The 21,355-nt window shown below is 36.7% G+C and overlaps 1 protein-coding gene across 1 annotated transcript in view; it reads right to left on the reverse strand.

Moving 5' to 3' along the window:
- Positions 1–21,355, reverse strand: part of KDM5A (lysine demethylase 5A) — a 73,403-nt gene that overhangs the window by 16,877 nt on the left and 35,171 nt on the right. Inside the window, exons 14-24 of the mRNA XM_081058313.1 lie at positions 19,858–20,052; positions 18,796–18,977; positions 18,312–18,436; positions 17,684–17,834; positions 16,282–16,396; positions 14,072–14,427; positions 9,995–10,133; positions 6,943–7,122; positions 5,097–5,258; positions 3,086–3,637; positions 2,572–2,715 (exon numbers count right to left, since the gene is read on the reverse strand). Of these exons, the coding sequence (XP_080914439.1) occupies positions 2,572–2,715; positions 3,086–3,637; positions 5,097–5,258; positions 6,943–7,122; positions 9,995–10,133; positions 14,072–14,427; positions 16,282–16,396; positions 17,684–17,834; positions 18,312–18,436; positions 18,796–18,977; positions 19,858–20,052 (2,301 nt within the window). The remainder of the gene's footprint in view (positions 1–2,571; positions 2,716–3,085; positions 3,638–5,096; positions 5,259–6,942; positions 7,123–9,994; positions 10,134–14,071; positions 14,428–16,281; positions 16,397–17,683; positions 17,835–18,311; positions 18,437–18,795; positions 18,978–19,857; positions 20,053–21,355) is intronic.

The raw sequence follows: 21,355 nt of genomic DNA on the forward strand, positions 1-21,355 counted from the left end.
AAACAAACTGTAATACACAGAAAGTTTCAGTAGAAGTCAACAATATGCCTTAAAAGAAAATAATATGATTTAAAAGGTTATCCCACACACAATCACAAAAGATCTGTGACAGACTGCTCCATTAATATATATATTAATATATATATTTTCCTAAGTAATGATTTACTCAAACTGCTGCTCAGAGTATTTTAGAGGTGATCAAAGGATAGTACATGCACAATGAAGTAATCAAACAATGCAAAGCACAAACCATCTGTTTAAAACATTTTAATGGTAAGATTACTAAGATCAAATGACTGATTTTATTTTTCTGCATATTACCTACTCTTCTTCCTAAACCAGTAAGAGTCTCTTCCTCAAGCAAAGATATTCAATTAAAACTATTTTAAGGGGCCGGCCCAGTGGCTCAGGCAGTTAGAGCTCCATGCTCCTAACTCCGAAGGCTGCCGGTTCGATTCCCACATGGGCCAGTGGGCTCTCAACCACAAGGTTGCCGGTTCAATTCCTCGAGTCCCGCAAGGGATGGTGGGCTGTACTCCCTGCACCTAGATTGAACACGGCACCTTGAGCTGAGCTGCTGCTGAGCTCCAGGATGGCTCAGTTGGTTGGAGCATGTCCTCTCAACCACAAGGTTGCCGGTTCGACTCCTGCAAGGGATGGTGGGCTGCGCCCCCTGCAACTAACAACAGCAACTGGACCTGCAGCTGAGCTGCGCCCTCCACAACTAAAAAAACTGAAAGGACAACTTGAAGCTGAACAGCACCCTCCACAACTAAGACTGAAAGGACAACTAGATTTGGAAAAAAGTCCTGGAAGTACACACTGTTCCCCAATAAAGTCCTGTACCCCTTCCCCAATAAAAAGAAAAATCTTTAAAAAAAAAACCAAAAACAACAACAACAACAAAAAATAATTTTAAGGATAAACTTATGGCTGCCATCAGGGGAACATCGTACAAAGGGAAAAATCACCAAGCCAACTGCAAATAAATTAGCAAATAAAAATTTCATTCCAATAAGTGCTTGCTCTAAGGGAAAATACTCAGGAGTATAATTTTTTTAAGGCGAAGATACCTATATCAAAGTTAACTTTTACTTTGAATTACCATAAGTCTTGTCACCATTCTTACACTCTTCTAAGCTGTGAAATACATCGTTAACACTATAAAATCCATAATTTTATTCTTCTACCCTGCCAATGCCTCCTACCAAATAAGAAACAGAAGGCTGAGACTTTCATACAAATTTTATGAAAAAGGACTACTCCATCCATATAAAGCAGATCAAACCAGTTTTGATCCTTAGCCCCGAAATCAAGTACTACTTGTGATGTTTTGTTTTCATAGGTTACCAATTTGCGTCCAAGCAAAGTCCATACTGTTCAGCAATTCTAGAGTAGTGGTTGATTATTAATGCGCTAGAAAGATAACCCAGATTATTGGAGATCTCTAAGCTATGGCAAACAGGCGATTCTAGTGTCAGCTAACTAACTTATATGAGGCATGGGCTGCACTCCCTTTTTACTGCTCCTGGTCATCCTATACAACTTTATAAACAAAGATGGTCATTAACTTCAGAGTAATAAGGTGCTTAGAGCCTTAAACAGGGTAATTCAAGTTTCAACTTTTCTCAAGTCTTTACTTCATATAACTAAAAATTTCCTCATTAAAACATCCCCTAGATCCACTTTTACCATGCGAAAAATATTTTCCAGCAGATAATTTACAAGCATCTATGATGGATGGTTTTAATTCTGTATCCTGGGAGTTTTAATGCTGATGGTATGAGCTTACTGACCTAATCTGCATGCTGAAAAGACAGAGAAAAGATAGTTAAGAGGTACGGAAAAGATTGCACTCTAGTTTTTTCATATGTTAAGAGTGCAAACACGCTGGTTACAGGCATAGATTCTAAACAAATCAATAAATAATCATATCATTAGGTTAAAAACAAAGGACTTAGGCCTGACATGAAATAACAAAAGGCCAATAAAATCCAACATAAAATAAACTTACAAAACTTTCTCTTCACCACCAGTGAGGTCATTATCAAAATAATACTGAGGGCAAATAATACATTCTAAATGCAACTGTAGCTGCGAATTAAAACTGCAGGCCCAAGTATGACCCATCTCTGAATATGACACTCTATCACCATCCAGATGAGAGCCCAGAGTAAAGGAATCAAAGCACAGCCAGAATGGGATTCTTAAAATACAACTATACAGACGTTAACAACCCAAAGAAAAAAATACTGAAATCAGCCATGAAAGCTTTCAGTAGCTTAAATGCATAATTTTGCTAATCCCTCAAAACTATAGGGAGTTACAAGGTGAGGAAAATCAATAGATTTAGAAAATTCCATCCTTTAAAAACAACTGTTGTTTCATCAATATAGGAGTATATTTTTTGGAGCTTTGAAAAACGCTATCACCATAAACTCAAGATAAGTAGATGACTAACTTTCTCTTCCACTCTCAGGCCTCATGAGTGGCCTGAACATGAGTGTTCAGTAACTCTTAAACAAACTCAGAGGTAAGGTATGTACCCACACAACCTGACCACGTAATTACCTTCATGTCGTACCCATATGTCTCCCGAATGTCTTCATCGGAATCTGTTTCTTCATCATCATAATCCACTGTTTGTCGAGGGGAAGAAGATACACTGCTCACCACCCGGTTAAAAGCAGACTGCTGGAAACTAGGTAAATGTCCCTAAACAACAAACAATTTCAAAATGAACAGAGACATACTAAATAAACATGAGTAATATGTGATTACAACCACCAAAATGTAATGAACTTGCGAAGTGGTTAACAGTTCACTAGTTAGTACAGGTCAAATTATTTGATTGTGATGCCAAGATCAACCTGAATGATATTTCCAGGTCGTATTTCACTAAAATGGCATCAAGGTATGAATCCAAAGAAAACCCTATGGGGATATGAAGAAAGAAGATATTTGGATAATATAGTTGCTGGCAACTTACTGTTGTTTTCCTAATCAACTGGTAAGATAGATTTGATTTACTATTTATATATTATTATCCCAGGTAATAGAAATAGAAAGAAAATCCTAAACTTGCCTGTAAGTCTGGATTGGCAGCTGCTTTTTGGAGTTCTGCACTGATGATCTTCTCAGTTTTTTCTCGAGCTGCCTGCTCCACCATACGCTGGCTCAACACAGACAACTTGGCCAGGGCAGAGGACAGTTCATCGGTGGCCAGGGCTTGCCGTGCTCTATCTTGCCAACTCATAGCGCGTTCTGTTAAACACTGCAGGGCCTCTCCTTCAGGCAACCGTACAGGCAACTTCTGAAGGGATACCAGAAGTGACAGAATAGTCTCTAGCCTTGGCCTTCGAGACCTCATACAGAGAGGGCAAAGGAATTTTACTTCTTTAGCTTGCCAGCTAGACCCTTTTTTCTGGGAATTTGATTTAGGCAGGGGAACACAGCTGTTATGGAACCAGTCTTTGCAGAGCTCACATTGTAGCATAAACCCACTGGCTGTCTTGCGGCAAACACAAAATTTTACTTCTTCTATGCGGTCCACCATTGTCATCTTGGCTAGATTGGCTGCTCTGAGGGAATGCATGGCTTCGATCTCTTTTTGCTCCCGTTCTTTGAAAACTGCCACCTGTACACAACAAACATTTAATTGAAAGGAGTCACAGCAAAATACTCCAAAAATACCAAATCCTCAAGGCTAAGGAATCATCTCCAAATTGTGGCCTCATAGTGACAAAATGTTGTCCTTTAAAAAATAATCAGATGTCAATCATTTCCTAAATTTGGGGCAGCCTGACAGTTTCCATGCAAACATTCCTCATCTGTGAAATGGGCGAGGTGCTACCATATTTGACAACTGACATCAGCAGAATACTTTCAATTCTTTTGTAGGGTACAGTATGCCTTGAAGTCAAGCAACCTGGATATGAAGCCTGCCTCTTGTGCTTACAGACTGTTGATCTGGGGCACAAGTTTTCTGAACAATGAGGATAACACCAACCTCATTTTGTTGTTTAAGCATTAAATAAAATAACACATCAAAATGCCTAACTTAGTGCACTCAATAAATACTAGTTCTTCATCCCCTTGTAATTCATTCCCTGGGGGCAAGTTCTATACAAATCAATTTTTAGTTCTTTTTAGAAGGCTTCTCCAACTTGCACAGAAGTAGAATAACCAATCATAACAAGATTTTGTGTAACTCATTTCAACAAATAAAAGCAAAGAAAATTTAATTATCTTGTAAACTCTCATAGCTTTGAAACAATTTTGAAATAATTTCCCATCCTACTTGTCTGGCAAGATTGGCCTGTTTAGGCAGGCTCTCTAATAAGCAATCATTTCCATGGGCTTCTAAACAGGATCATCTGTAGGCAGAAACAGCCATGGCAAGTTACATAATGTATGCAATTCCCTACTATTACATATTGCCCAAACTCATTTTTATTTTCTCTCTAGTTCCTTAGGCTCTTAGGAATCCTAACATATCTCTCCTACTCTCCAAAAAAAACCCTGTAATTCTAATAATTAGCTACAAATATTTCATTGAGCACTCACCCTACAGTTGAATGCTACTAAGAGAAAGGAGACATTTTAAACAGTAGCTGGTTATCAGTAAGCTGATAACAATTCCTTTGAAAAGCACAACAGTATTAAACGTCACAAAATGTTATAATTCTAACCCAGTAATCCTATGCCTAAGAGTCAAGTATAGCGAAATCATCTGACAAAAGGAAAAGGGTACACAAAGAAGTTCACTTCTTGACAGCCATCATAGCGAACACTTAGTAACAAACAAATGTTCAATATCAGAAAGTGTTCAGCAAATTATAGACAATTTGATAGAATATTAGACAACTATTAAAAACAATAGAGATATGGAAAAGACAATTTTCAGGAGAGAGCAGAACAAACTTTTTATATACTGATTATAAATATTTAAAAACGTGAAATATATAACCGTAGGCCAAAGACAAAGTATAGAAAAATAAAAACAGTTAAGAACATAAAAACAGTGAATATGCTAATATCTTCACGGAATTTTGTATTCACCATGCAAACGCAAGATACATTACTTAATTTCTTACCACCATGGCTGTATCTCTGGTTTCCTCCAATCCGTCCTCTAGGTCACTCAGAGGCTCAAGGTCCAGATCCTTTTCTTTTTCTTTTTCTATTAATTCTTTTACTTTTTTCCTTCTGTTTTTACCACTTCCATATATACCAATGTCAGTACGAGGACTAAGCACCTACAAAAATAAAATCAAATAATGAGCTCTGGTTTTAAAAACAATTTTAAAACTGCAAATAATAGAAGGAAACATTAATCGACCACCCACCCAGTCCTAGGCACTTTCTTAAGGACTTTATACACATGATCTAACTCAATCCTCACAAACACCCTTGGAAGTAGGTAGTGTTATCTGTCTTTTACAAACAAGTGAAACTGAGGCTCAGAAAGGAAATAATTTTCCCAAAGACACAGGGTTAGTCCTTAGGGAGGCCATCCTCAAACATGAAATCATCTTATTCCAAGGCCTATGCGCTTAAGTTCTACCGTGTTTCTCCGAAAATAAGACCCAGCCGGACCATCAGCTCTAATGTGTCTTTTGGAGAAAAATTAATATAAGACCCGGTCTTATTTTAATATAAGACTGGGTCTTTATAATATAAATACAATATAATTAATATACTATAATATGATACCAGGTCTTATTAAAATCTAAGGCATACACTCCTAGAATCAGATAATTGTGGAGTGTCTACTAGACCACATCCAGTATTCCACTGAAAGGACAACTCTTTGCCCGTTTCAAAGTCTCTCACAATTTTTCCAACAACTACAATGCAGTATTTTAGTTCTAATAACCACCTCCAATTTATGGTATACAAACACAGATGAGAACAGGTATTTTCCCTCTAAATCACAATGTTTCAGTATTTCCATGTAAGGAAGTCATGGTTTTAAGAACTTACATACTGCTTTAAATTTACTAAATAACTGAATCATTTCAGGTTTAAATGCTCACGATAAACAGGATAATGAGTATTTAAATTTGTGCTTCTCCTGGGTATCTACCCCAAAAATATAAAAGCATTTCTGTATAGAGACACGTGTACGCCAATGTTCATTGCAGCTTTGTTTACGGTGGCCAAGACATGGAAACAACCAAAATGTCCTTCGATAGATGAATGGATAAAGAAGTTGTGGTACATATACACAATGGAATACTATTCGGCGTTAAGGAAAGATGATATAGGAGCATTTGTGACAACATGGATGGATCTCGAGAGAATAATGCTAAGTGAAATAAGTCAGACAGAAAAAGCAGAGAACCCTATGATTTCACTGATATGTGGTATATAAACCAAAAAGAACAAGACAAACAAATGAGAAACAAAAACTCATAGACACAGACAATAATTTAGTGGTTACCAGAGGGTAAGGGGGTGGGGGGTGGGTGATGAGGGTAAAGGGGATCAAATATATGGTGATGGAAGGAGAACTGACTCTGGGTGGTGAACACACAATGGGATTTATAGACGATGTAATACAGAATTGTACACCTGAAATCTATGTAAATTTACTAACAATTGTCACCCCAATAAAATTAATTAAAAAAAAAAAAAGTAAAAAAATAAAAAATAAAAAAAATAAATTTGTGCTTCTGAGAAATAAGATCTTTCAGTGACAGAGTCCATTAACAACAGAGATAAGATCCAGGCTGATTGCTTTTTCTGGACACAGCACAAGAAGAACTGGAAATAAGTCTGCCTAAAGCTCCAATTTTTGGTCAACATCTGATACTACCTAACAGGAATCACTTGTATAACCATGACCAGATAAAAAGTGAAAACAAATCCCATCAATAACATTGCTACCTTCTTACGGGGGTGTTGAAGAATGTATATATAAAGTAAACTGTTCTCTACCTGTAACAATGTATGGCTAGAATTCTTCTTAAGAAAGGTCCGCCCAGTCCGTTCTCTCCATGCCCGAGCTGCTGCTACCTGGGATTCTACTTGGGGCAATGCATCAAGACGCACAGGGATAGGGCGCCCTTTGGCAGATAAGCTCTCCAGTTGCTCCAAGTAAGCATAATTGCTGCCACTCTGAAAAACAAAAGTACATTTTCACACGATTTGCATTCTCTTATGCAATCTGGCAATATGCTGTCAGAAGACCTCACAAAGAGTTCAGACTGTTTCTTAATCAAACATTATTAATTAAACCTAATTGTATCTCTTCAATTAATAGAGCTATCAATGTCCTTTTTATTAATAAAAAGTCTGTGTAAATGCTATATATAATGTATTATAGAATTGTACACTTGAAACTTATTAACCAATGTCACCCCAATAAATTTTAAAAATAGTTTCTGTAAATTCATGTTGGCAAAGATTTTAATTTTATTAATCAATGAGGGAACCAGTAAAATGTAAAAACTAATTCAAGACACAATCTAAAGAACAGACATACCATATTTTCCTGAAAATAAGACCTAGCCGACCATCAGCTCTAATGCGTCTTTTGGAACAAAAATTAATGTAAGACCCGGTCTCATATATCATATCATATCATATCTGGTTTTATATTATAGTAGGTAAGACCGGGTCTTATAGAAGACTGGGTATAATATAATTTTACAGTAAAATAAGACCGGGTCTTATATTAATTTTTGCTCCAAAAGATGCATTAGAGCCGATGGTCAGGCTAGGTCTTATTTTCGGGGAAACATGGTAGATATGTAATTAGGAATGAGGAGAGGAATTTGCTAATAGATGGAAGCAGATGCTTAATGTCATACAGGACAATGCAATTATCTTTTCTACAGTGTGGGAATCAATTGTTCCATATCCAAAGACAAACTTAATTGCCTTTCTACAGACATAATTCATTTGTATTACTATCATTTTTTAATAACTGACAGTTGTAAAATAGCTATGTCAAAGAAAATCTAAGGCATACACTCCTAGAATCAGATAATTGTGGAGTGTCTACTAGACCACATCCAGTATTCCACTGAAAGGACATCTCTTTGCCCGTTTCAAAGTCTCTCACAATTTTTCCAACAACTACAATGCAGTATTTTAGTGCTAATAACCACCTCCAATTTATGGTATACAAACACAGATGAGAATAGGTATTTTCCCTCTAAGTCACAATGTTTCAGTATTTCCATGTAAGGAAGTCATTGTTTTTAGAACTTACATACTGCTTTAAATTTACTAAATAACTGAATCACTTCAGGTGAGAGGGTTAACATGTAATCCATTCCAGGGTCTTGGCAAGAACACCTGAAGTGGGTTGGCAACCTACAGACTATAATTCAGGGTGATGTCTTAGATTGGATGAATCCCCTAGCAGACAAAACATGTAAGTATTCCTCAAAGAAACTGTATATATTCCCATAACATTCAATGTTACTCGGAGGCTATGAAGAAAAGGCATAGTATTATGTGCTAAATATTGACATTCTATTAAAAGGTTATTTCCCATGTATTAACTGACTTATCTGCCTACAAATTCATTTTAAGTTATACTGAAACGTGAAGAAATACATAGGCAAGAAACTTTTTAAAAGAGTAGTATGTAAGGTTTTAGCCCTAAGGTATTATAATAGTATAAATAAATCACCATAGTATTAGAATAAGAACAGGCAGTTAATTGAAAGAAAAATAGAAACTGTCTGAATAGAAAATGCAGACAGGGTCAAGAAAAACCACATTGATTAGTACTCCCTCTTGTGCCCAACAATAACCCTTTAACTACAGAACTTCTTGTGATGTTCTAAGCCTAGACAAAGCCTGCTCCCAAGCTATCCTAAAGAGCTCGCCTGTGAACAGAAGCTGTCCACTTACTTAGAGTGTACAAACCAGTCGTCCTACTGAAAAGAAGGGTTTGGTGGACAAAAAGTCCTTCAAAATCACAGAGGAAACACATGACAGCTACCTATATTTGCTGAATTAGTCCTTCAGTCATAAATAAACAGCTAACTAAGGATTATCAGACATTTTGAGGACAACCAACTGCCTGAAATAGGTGAAAGATGAAACAAACAGAGAAGCTGTCCTGATGAAAACAGAAATAATTTTTAAAAATAGCAAGAAAAGATCCTTTTGTAGTTCATAAGTGTGATGATAGGGTGTTCACACTTTTGCGAGAGATGTGCCTCCCACAAACCTTGTTACGATATTGGCACATTACCCGTCTGACGTGAAAAAAAAAAAATAGCAAGAAAGAGTTGCAGCTAAGCAGGTCCCAGGAAAAGTCAATCGAAGAGAAAGTAAAAAAGAAGTCATTAGAACTTGACACCTAGAATACGTCTTTCTTGGTGCAGCAGTTCAGTAGAAGAGAACTAGTTTCCTTTTTCTGAGTATAGTTCTATAATAAAGAACATTTATATACTGAGTACTGTAAATGCTGCTTAATGGTTTTTATAATTCAAAAGAAATATTATGTATTCAAGCATACTTTCATCTCTGTCTAGCACTTATTTCATTCCGTTTAGAATTACAACTATGCATGTCTCTCCAATGAGAGAATATGCTATTCTGAGAGCCCGAGTCCTATCTTTACATCCTTGCCTTACATTTTTGCTCCCAAACAACTAGAATAGTACCATGAATATTTGGTATTCAGTACATGTTAATTTCATTTGCTTTTTCTGCCTCTTATTTAAAAAGCAATTTGTGCATATGGCAAAAGATTCAAAGAACACAGCAAGGTATAAATTCCCTACTGCTCAGAATTAAATAAATAGCTAATTCCGTCACCCTTTACAGCAGGGAGTCAAGAGAAACTAGTAATGCTTAAATAGCTAGTATGTATTTTGAATTATAAAATCAGATGGAAGAACAAGTAAATTTTAAGTAGTGCAATTATTTTATCATGGTTATTCTATTCTAAAAAATTAAAGGCTTAAAGGATTCATCTGTGAAACAGCATTATCTAAATGGTAGGATAATTCTAAAAGCTCCTTACCTGAATAGCTTCCACTTTAGCTGTCCATTCTCGAGCCTTTTGTAAGGCTTCTTTCAGGGACAACACATTGGGTAGAAAGGCTGGAATGTTCTTAGCTTCATTCACGATGCTTTCTAAACTAGCCACGCTGTGCCGTGGTCTAAAAAATACAAAAATAGGGCCGATGCATGAGGAAAAGTCAAACTGCTACTAACATTTACATAACATTTTAGAATGTGTAGAGAACTTTCATATATACATGATTTCATTTACTTCTTACCACAATCCTATAAGGAAGGCAAAGTGACTATTGTGTTTCCCCAAATATAAGACCTGGCCGGACGAACAGCTGCAATGCGTCTTTTGGAGCAAAACTTAATGTTAAGACCCGGTCATATATTATACTATTACTATATTATATTAATTATATTATATTATTATTATTATATTATACCTGATATACCATACCATATCATATATCATAGCATATCATATCATATTACATCATACCTGGTCTTATAGTAAAATAAGACTGGGTCTTATATTAATTTTTGCTCCAAAAGATGCATTAAAGCTGATTGTCCAGCTAGGTCTTATTTTCGGGGAAACACGGTATTATCTTTATTTCCATTTTACATATAATTTTAAGATGATAAATCATTTTCCCCAAAGTCATTTAATGTAATAAATGGCACAGCTAAAACACAGATGTCTTAGATCCCATGCTCTTCACTATACTAAATTTCCTCTACTTTAGTTCTCCACAATACCTGAAATTGTCAGATACATATTAGACAGCAATGTAGAAAGCAATAGTCTAGAAATTTATTAATGTTGACTATGTACATTTAATTCAACTATATTCATTAACACCTAGTTACACAAATATGAATAAAATATAGACCTTTATCCTCAACTAATCAAGAGTACAAGATAAGAACAGTACTGGGCACTGAGAACAATTACCATAGGTTCACTACTATTAAAGGTAGTGATTAATTCTGCCTAGGAGGATAAAGAAAGACTTTGAGCTAGGCCTTTAAGAAATGTGATTTTGTCAAGTGAAAGGTTAATGGAAAAAAAAATACAGGAATATAATTTAAAAAGACAAAGAGAAACGTGAGTTGGTACTAGTTGAAGATGAGGGATCGGTGTGAAGATCCAAAGGGAGGGAAGGAGTAAAGAGTAAGAGCAAGGAGTAGGGGGATCTGGCAGGAAATAAAGATGCAAACTGATTAAGAGGTCTTGTCTTGAGAGCCATGAATTTCGCTATGTAAGCAATGGGAAGTTACTGAGGATAGGAAAAGGTCTGTAATCATCCATGAAATCCTATTACGTGCCAGGCACTGTGCTAGGTCACAGAGATTATTAATGCACAAAAGTGACAGAGTCCTTGCCTCATGAAACTTTAATCTCGTGGAAGAAGGAATTATTAATAAGGAGTTACGATGCACTGTAAGTGCAATGATAAAGTAAAGATACTGTCAGGATATATACTAGGAGGGCCTGACTGACTTAGCAGGTGAAGGAAAGATTCCCAGAAGTGGTCTCTAAGCTTTCTTACCCTTTTTGAATCGGAGTCAGTCAGGAAAGCTGGGGTAGGGGGAGGGAAGGGTGACAGTTGTGCACCACAGGAGATGAGCACGGAGAAGACCGTTCATAGGAGGGCAAAAGGTACAAAGACAAGAAAGAACATGGCATATTTGAGGAAATGATGTGTGTGTGTGGCAGTGGGGAGTCACTATGTTTGGAACATAGAATGCAAGAGGAAGAATGGCAAGGGATGAGGCTAGCTATTTAAGCAAGGGGCTAGATTACAGCTCAGCTTATAAATCATCTTAAGGAATTTGAACTTCATCCCAAGGGGAATGGGAAACAATGAAGGACTTTAAGTAAGAGAGTCAGATAGTCACACCTGTATTTTAAGAAAATACTAGTTGCATTGTGAACAATAGATTAGAGTTGCATTGTGAACAATAGATTAGAGAGGTCTGTTGCTATAACCCAGACCTGCTACCATAGCAGGCCAGACAAAAAGAAAAGTGAGAAACATCGAGGAAAACAGAATCAGCATGAGTTGGTAGTTAACTAAGTTTGAGGATAAGGAAATGGAAGTCAGGGGTCAAAGTTAATTTCCAAAGTACTGGCTTGTTCAGATGAGTGAAAGATGGTACACTTCAAAGAAAAAAGGAACAAAGGAAGAGATTATGGGAAGGAGTTAATTTTGGATATAGAAATTTGAGGTACTGATGGGATATCCAATGGAATTATCTAAAAGGCAGATGGTATCTATAAAAAAAAATCTATGTTATAGATGAGAATTTGGAGTTAATCAGTGTAAAGATGGTAAATGGAGACAAGAAGTTAGATGAAATTTCCAGGGAGATGTACAAAATGAGCAAAGAAGCGGTCTAGGCCAGAATCTTGAGGAAAGCCAGAGTCAGAGAGAGAAGGTCAAATGCAAAGAGGAGGATATCAAGAAAAGAATGGTCAGCAGTTAACCAACGCTAAGAAATGAAGAATATTAAGGATGTGTTTCAGAAAGGTAATTTTGACAGAAAAGGGGAAGATTCTATTCCCCACTATTCCCACCAGGCCATCAGCCTCTACTTCTTTACCAATTTTATTTTTTTCATGATACTAAATATTTGAAATTCATTCCTTCACTTATGCAACTGTCTCTCCCCACCAGAATGTTGGCGCTAATATTTTAAAGCTGGGACCCTGTGTGTCTTTTCCCCTACTGCCTGCAAAGCACTTTTAATGCCTGGCATGTAGTAGGTACTCTGTAAATACTCACTGAATTGTGATGGTCAAGGGGAAAGATGAGTACTCTAACTAGGTTAGTGACAATGGAACTGAAGAAGATACATATGAAAGGCATTTGGGAGGCAAAATCACCCAAAACTGGCGACTAATTAAATGTAGGAAAATGGAAAAAAGAATTTTCAAATATTACTACCAAAAAAGTTTCATTCAGACTATGATCAGTTGCATCAGATATACAAATAATATTTGGAATGCAAATCATGTTTTGCACTCCAAAATTATTTAGTTTTTCCCATTTAATATGCTCCCACCTCCTGGAATTAACTGTCATGACTCTGAAGACAGAGTAATTTGAACGTTTTGGATTAGAAGCTATGAATAAATATAGTATGTATTCTCCATAGCATCTGGAGAGCAACACACGGAGTATTTTCTTGGCTGAAAAGAACTATGCTGATTAAATAATCAAAGAATTTTTCCCCCTACCAAATCTATTCAAAATAAGTTAAGTACATAGAGACTCTGGAATAAAATGGAAAGGCTTTAAATTTGAGCTGTGTTACTTAATAACTACGTGATCTCTCTACGAATCCGTTTCCTCATCCTCACAATAGAAATTATATGAATACTAACCTTAGCCACTGAAAAGAACATTACAGTCAAATTAGTTGATACATGTACAGTCAAATAGATGAATGCTTTACTTACAATTCAGAAATCCAATGGGGTATCAGTGCTAATTCAACTGCTTAACATTCTCATGTCTGATGCTTGCTTCTCATTACTTTCCTGCATAAATCCTCCGCTCCAATAAAGCCCATCTAACTTGTCACATGAATACACTCTAGGTATTCCTTAAACTTAGCTTATGAAATTTCCCTTCCCTCCCCCGCCCCACTTCAATCCTATTCATTCTTCAAGGATCTACCTAAGTTCTTACTTTTCTCTCAAGATTGTCTTCTGACCACCAAAGCTAACAATTATCTCTCCTCTTCTGAATTCCTACAGCACTTTTCTGTACCTCTCAGTTAATAACATAGTGTAATGAGCTTTATATTTCTTAGCTCCTAGCAATAATGTCAGTAATGGAAGGCTCTAAACAAAATACCACCTGATATCACTTAAAGTACCTAACAAAGTACTCTGCATACAGTATGCACATAAAATTTGAAACTGTCTACATGCAGACTCATTTGATAACTTACTGATTGCTCAGGGAAGGCACAAAACATTTAAATAAATCCTTAATGAAACAGACCCTTCTGTTCCTCCTCCCGTTCTACTCTCTTAGTTATTAAAGAGACAACAGTCACCAACATATGTGTTCACCTTGCCTGTAGGCAGACCTTAGCCTTTTCCTCCCATCGCTCAGAGACTGTAAGGAGCTCCTGTAGTTCAGCCATGGCCTTCTCCACAGCATGGTGGGGTGCCAAGCCCACCCCAGAGTCTATCAGTTTCTTCATGACATCCAAAGTGACTTGCTGTGGATCTGACAGAGTCAGTCTCACTTCATCCAACCATCGAGCCTGTTGTAGCTCTTGCTTTAGTCGGGCTAATTCAGGTAACTCCACATAGAGACTAGAGCCCATGTCTATTAACAGCTGGAGTTTGGAAGAATCTGGGGTTTCATCCATCATGGCCTCTTGCGCACGTTCATGAAACTCTTCCACATCATCAAGCAGATTCTGAAAAGATCAAAAGAATAAAAATAAAAAGTAAATTTAAAAGAAACAGAATGAGTATGAAATAGACATATTTGATAGGCAACAGAATAGACACAGTTTTGACAGAACTATCAAATTCTAGACCATCTAATAATCTCACCACCATAGTACCAAATAGATACGATAGTGAAGGGCATAAATATGCTTCTCTGTAATGACTTACACACTCCTACTTTTAAAATATGATTAATTAAAAAATATTTAATGACTGCTGACTTAGGTGCAGGCAGGCACTGTTCTAGGGACACAGTGTCAAACAAAACATAGAAAGTCCTTGTCTTCAAGGAACATACATTTCAATGTTTAAGTGGCCCCTGAATACATGAATAAAATGTTAGTTTAAGTGCTATGAAAATGAAATAGGGCAACACAATAGAGAATGACCGGAAGGGGACACATATTACTTTGCAATGGTCATCTGGAAGACAGATGAACCAAAACAAAAATGAAAAAAAAAACAACAAAAAAACAAAACAAAACAAAACAAAAATGAGAAGGTAGAGGTGGGAACCTTATGAAATGCTGAGTAAAGAGCAATTCAGACAGGACAAATAATAACTGTAAAAGCTTTTAAATGGAAATGAGCTTGGTGTCTTGCTCCAAAGTGGATGATGGGGGAGCAAAGTGGACAAGGGACTGTAGATTCTAAGCTTGGATTTCATTCTAATGGCTTTGGGGAACCACTGGAGGATTTTTAACCATGGGGAAGCGGTATGACTTGATTTATATTTCACACGATCACTCTGGGTACTAAGTGAAAATAAACTGTCATGGACAAGAGCACAAGGGAGACCAGTTAAGAGGATGCAGTTTAGAACATGGTTTAAGCAATGGAGCTGATGACAAATGATATACTTTAGGATACATTTTAGAGAGAATAGCAACACTTGTTCATAGACATTGGGTGTAGGGTATAAGGGAAATAAAGGAATCAAGGATTTTGATTCATTAAAAGGCTTTTAAGATGCCTTAGTCTGCCAAAGAGAAATGTATACGACTAGATGTTCTAGTCTTGGAAAAGAAGAAAGGCAGTTAGACCTGGAGATCTGGGACTCAACAGGATATAGGTAATACTTAATGTGACTCGACAAATAAGATATCAGGACCAAGAGTAAAAAAGGGGTTGAGACTCCAGCCAAGGAGAAAACAATCATCAAAGAAGAGTAAAGAGAAGGAATTGTATAAGAAAACCAGAGTGTGGTGTTACAGATGTTTAGAGGAGAAAAATCTCTCACGAAGGAAAGTATGGTTAACTATCAAAATGCTCTTATGACACAGAATAAGACAAAAACACAAATTGATAACCTTGATTAAAACCATTTTAGATAACCTACCCACCACCAAATCACAAAAACACACCACAAACTATCAAAAGATTACTAACTATGCAGATTACTACATTTGATATATATACTTTTGGGATTTTACGTATTCATTAAACCATTAGGGCCCTGTTAATTTCAGAGCTCTGTCTTTTTAAAAGCTCATTAAGTAAAAACTCACTGATACATTCAGATTCTTTTAATCAATTTTGTGTATTTCAGTCACACCTAAGTTAAATGGGGTTTCTGACCTAAAATTAACTCAAAAAACTCTAAGCTAGTCTTAATTCCAGAATACTAAAGGAGGAATTACAGGCTAAGAATGAAATCAAGAAATTCTTACCGCCTACTAAAAAAATCTTAAGTAGCAGCACTTAAGTGAGAAAAGAAACAAACAGAACAAAAAACTAGTCTAAACGCTCTATTCTGTTTACCCAAAACCGTAGCCCATACTACAAAGGATATTACCCAAGAAAAGAATGTAATACTCCACCTTTACTTGTCGAGCTTGGCTGATGACACAAGGAAGACTAAAAAGTTGTTGGACAAAGGCCTTCAATTCTTCCACTGTCAGTTTGGTCCGAGTCCTCCCACTATCTGGGCTCTGCCTGATGTAAAATAATACGACATAAGTAAGAAAAATTCACGATCCTTCTGATATTAAAGGGGCTTCTAAGAATATCAGTATTTAAAGGATTCCCCTTGCAATGGTGGTCACTTCTAAATTTGGTTTTTAGCTCTTTAGTTAACGATTAAAGATTCATCTCTCCAAGTTATAGTTCTTCCAAGCTAACAAGTATTAAATATTTCAAACATTCAATAAATTCCTCACAGTAAAGTATTACGTTCATTGATAAAACAGAATCCTCTATCTCAAGAAGCTTAAAATGAGGAACAAGGCACTTAACCTGGCTTAGGAGACAATAAATCCTCTGTGAAACTTATTCAATATTTTTTTTGTATGTGTATTTACCTAAAAAAGGGTTCCTAAGCTTTCATCAGATTTCTAAGGGGGTCAGTGAACCAATGACTGGTGAAGATTTGCTGATCAATGTCTCTAAGGAAAGTTTTCCGATGAAATATTAGATAAAAAAATGCACAAAGTAATTTAAAACCTAATGTGAATTGCTATAGAAAAAAGCCATTCAGATACAAGGAATGGAATGAATATGAAACAATACCACAGAAAATGTAACACATATGAATTACATTAAATCAAGGATGCATTCTTAACAGCTTCCTCTATATCCATGAAGATTATTACTCTTTGCTACAACTTACCATCAGCCTGTAATATTGTAAATTTATTCAAATATTTATTGCAGACCTACTATGTGCCAGGCATTGTACTAAGAACAAAAAAATATAACAATGAAAAAAAGGATAAAAATTCATGACATTCTAGTCTACCAAACATTCTAGTGGGGCTGGGCAAGAAAGGAAGAGACAGACAATAAATAAGTGAATTAGTGTATCAGAAAGTGACAGGGCTAGGAGAAAAACAAAGCAGAAAAGAATAGTAAGAAGATTGCAATTTTATAAAGGGTTGTCAGAGAAGGCTTCTAGAAGAATGTGAAATCTGAAAAAAAACTCAAAAGAAGTGAGGGAACAAGCCACCTGGATATCAGGGGAAGGTAAGTCCACACAAAGCAAAGAGCAAGTGTGAGGGCCCAAAGCAGGAATGCTGGTGCGCATGAACACTACGGGGAAGAGGGCTGCAAGTGGGGCAAGAAAGCAGCGGTGCAGGAGATAAATGAGGTCATTACCGGAGGAGGGACGGACATGGCCACAAGAGGTCAAAGATAATGCAGGACCTCACCGGCCAGTTAAAATTTGGGCTTTTACTGTGAAAAAAGCAGGAAACCATTGAAGAATTAAACTGTTCTTAGTCTTACCTGTGTTTCTGCTTTTTGCTCAGAAGCAGCTGAGCCACAGAAGCACAGGTCTCAGCTTCTTTTACAGCATCCCGGAGTTTTCTAAAGAGATCATTTTCTGGGTACTTCCTATCCTCAGCATCTTCCAGCATGACTCGTAATTCAATCAAATCTGTAAAAATAAGTAAAAAGCCACATACTATGTAAAAGTCATTTAAAAATCTTCATCAACCTCTCTCAAGGGAGTCATCAGCTTATTAGCAAAATCACACCGCAGCTGTGAAAAATCTCACCAATGCAATAAAACCTTATGACCAGGTGCTTATTCCTCATCCTTATAGACAATGTCTCTCAGGTAAGGCAATTTCTCTATCTCAGTAAGTCTTTAATGTTAGTCCACTGGTAACAATGGATCCCCAAAATATGCATCTACTGCAAATTAGTTATCTGTCCTATTTTATGTACATCAATTTTTTCACTTAAAAAAAGATTCTCAAATAAGAAATTAGGACTATAATCAACTAATCCACTAGTCTCAAATCTCATATGAAGCCTGAGATTTTGCTTAATGGAGGAAACACATAAAATAAGGCCTCTTTCAAAGTGAAAACGATTTCCAGTGTATACAAACTAAAGGAGGAGACTTAACCTTTCTTGTGGTTGAAGTTGGCAGATAATGCTTCTGTAACATGACTGACCCACGTGTCATAGGACTGTGCCCTGACTTTCACACCATATAGCAGAGAAGGGAGATCCTCTAATGGGTAGCGATATCTACAAACAAAACAAACAAAAAACGTGGAAATAAAAACTTCAAAAACTGACAACTTGAAAGTCAATTAAATTTAAGTATAATCAGCTTAAGGAGAGTACAACAGTCCGAAGAATGGGATCCTGTACAAATAAAGAAGAAAATCAACAAAGCCAGAGTTCCACCATAGGGGCAGACAAGGACATGTGAAATCAACTGGTAAAGAACTGATTTTTGCCGCCAAGTTGAGAGCCAAATTTAAAGGAGTGGTCCTCGAGCAGGGAGGCACCAGCCCAGACACAGAGAAGGACTTACAGAGAGCAGCATCAATACTGGGGTTTAAAAGAAGGTAATGCAAGTTGCACGAGAAACTTCTGGATACCTAAGACATTTCTTCTGCATGGGGCAGGGGCACAGATCAGCCGGATGGTAGAGACACACAAGGCGCTCAGGATTACAGGAGCAAGTGAGAGCAGAGAGAAAACACGTGGTTCTGCATGCTGAACACTGTCGCTCATCATCAGGGACAAGTTCAAACACTTCTTCTTCTGACATCAGGACACCCTGAAATACAATTTATGCCATTAGATCAAGTCTTTCTAGTCTTTCAAACAGCAGTTAACTTAATTTATTATGTATTTTTTCCTACAGGTAAATCTCTGAGTTAAGATATAAACATGGGAGGTACAATAGCACATCATCAAAATACTTTCTAAAAATAATCATTACTATACTCTGGTTTCTTTTCAAATCGTATAAATCTTTCGCCTTTTAAAAATAATCATTACTAATATTTTTTAAGTGGGCAAGACTAAAACTTGGTGTCTAAAAATGCACATCTGACTGATAAAACTATTTTAAAAATGCAAGGAAGTTATTACAAAGGTCAAAATAGCCAGGGATGGTTGGCCGGATGGCTCAGTTGGTTAAAGCGCAAGCTCTTAACAAGAGGGTTGCCGGTTAGACTCCCACATGGGCAGTGAGCCTCGCCCTCCACAACTAGATTGAAGACAATGAGCTGCTGCTGAGCTTCCAGATGGTGGCCAGATGGCTCAATTGGTTAGAGCACGAGCTCAATTCCCGCATGGAATTGTGGGCTGTGCCCCCTGCAACTAAGATTGAAAACGGCAACTGGACTTGGAGCTGAGCTGCACCCACCACAACTAGATTGAAGGACAATGACTTGGAGTTGATGGGCCCTGGAGAATCACACTGTTCCCCAATATTCCCCAATGAAAAATTTTTTTAAAAATTAAAAAAAAAAATACTTTTTCAACTTGAAACCAAAATAGCAAGTCTAAAAATATGAAACCTTTTCCAAACTAGTGATTTTTGCATTCAACTTCTAAAGGGATCAAAGATGAAAATGAATTCTTCTATACGTTTAATTTTTTCACATTCCGTAAGCAATATCAATTACAGGAAATGTGCTCAGTAAACTCACCATTTGTACAACAGACTCCCTTAATCGTGTCTCTTCTTCAGTCATGAGAGTCAATTCTTTGCACACCATGGCGGCCAGCCCTACGTCTAAGCATTCTGGATCTGCTGCCATTTTGAAAATGAGTTCCTCGTGTGAAAAGACACAATGGCGCCTTAGTCGTCGGTAATGATTGACACACTGTCGTCCAATTGGCAACTGAAACAAGACAAAAGTCTCGAATTAAATTGCTTGCTTATAGTATATTCCAGAACAGAACCTATATTTACCCGCCAGATCCTCTCCTTTATTATAAAGAAGACAGAATAACAAACGCCATTTGAATATAAAGGGCAAGTGTAAATATTAAACCTTTATGGCCCAGCAGGAATTTCAAAGGACTTCCTACAAAAAATTCCCTTAATTTTTAGATGTAAAGCTTCAGGCATAAGCTGCTGACTTTCTACTCATTATCTACATCAAGAAGTACAAGTTCCTTGATATACATAAATGAGGTAGCAAACTCTTAGACCAGTCTAACATAAGGCTACCCTTGTAAGAAAAAGAAAAAAAAAAGTTAGGCTAAAAAGGGTTCGGTGGACATATTCAGCATTGACGTTTCCACAGATGTTATTAGAAGTCAAAAAGAAAGAACGAAGGAAAGGAGGGAAGAAGGGAGAGATGGGGGAGTACTACTTAAGCAATTCACACTGACTTAATTTTTTATAAGAACCAAAGCAAAAGATGATTTCGATTTTTGCATTTAGGAATTCTTTTAAAAACAACCTGACTTGGGGGTGGTCGGTTAGCTCAGTTGGTTAAGAGCGTGGTGCTGGTAGCACCAAGGTTGCCGGTTCGATCCCCACATGGGCCACTGTGAGCTGCGCCCTCCTTAAAAAAACAAAAAACCTGTCTGGCCTACAAAAAATTCAAATTCAGAGTAGATCTTGAGATTATATACTTGCTTTTCCCGAAGTGAAATAAGTCACTTAATGATCACTTTTCATAAATCAACAGATACATTCCATGAGCTAAATATTGAAAATTTCTTTAACTATCAAGTTTTAAACCCAATGAAAATACTAGCGATACTTTCTCTCTCTCTCCCCAACTTCTTTTCTACACTCTAGTTGAAAAATTTATGTGGCTAAAAAGAGTTTTTGTTTGTCTTTGAAAACTGTATGTACAATAGAAAAAATAAGAAAATGGACCGTTAAGAACCTTCCAGAATTCACCTCCATTTTCAGAAAGTAAAAACAGGAATCACAGTTCAAGAGTATGAAACTATCTCTGAATAAACCAGTATTTCCATACTCTTTCAAAGAAAAAAGTATTTCCCAAGAAAATATATATATAACTTATAAGAAAATATTTGTCTATTAATGATATACAACTCTTTCATTTCTTGATTTTTACGTATTTACTCTTCAAACATTTCTCATATGGCCTTACTTCAAGGGCAAGTAAGAGAAAACAAAGCTGTGAGATGCACAGTTCTCAATTATTACAATATCAGAAGAAG

Source organism: Rhinolophus hipposideros, assembly GCF_964194185.1.
Source record: "Rhinolophus hipposideros genome assembly, chromosome: 9".
Classification (NCBI taxonomy): domain Eukaryota; kingdom Metazoa; phylum Chordata; class Mammalia; order Chiroptera; family Rhinolophidae; genus Rhinolophus; species Rhinolophus hipposideros.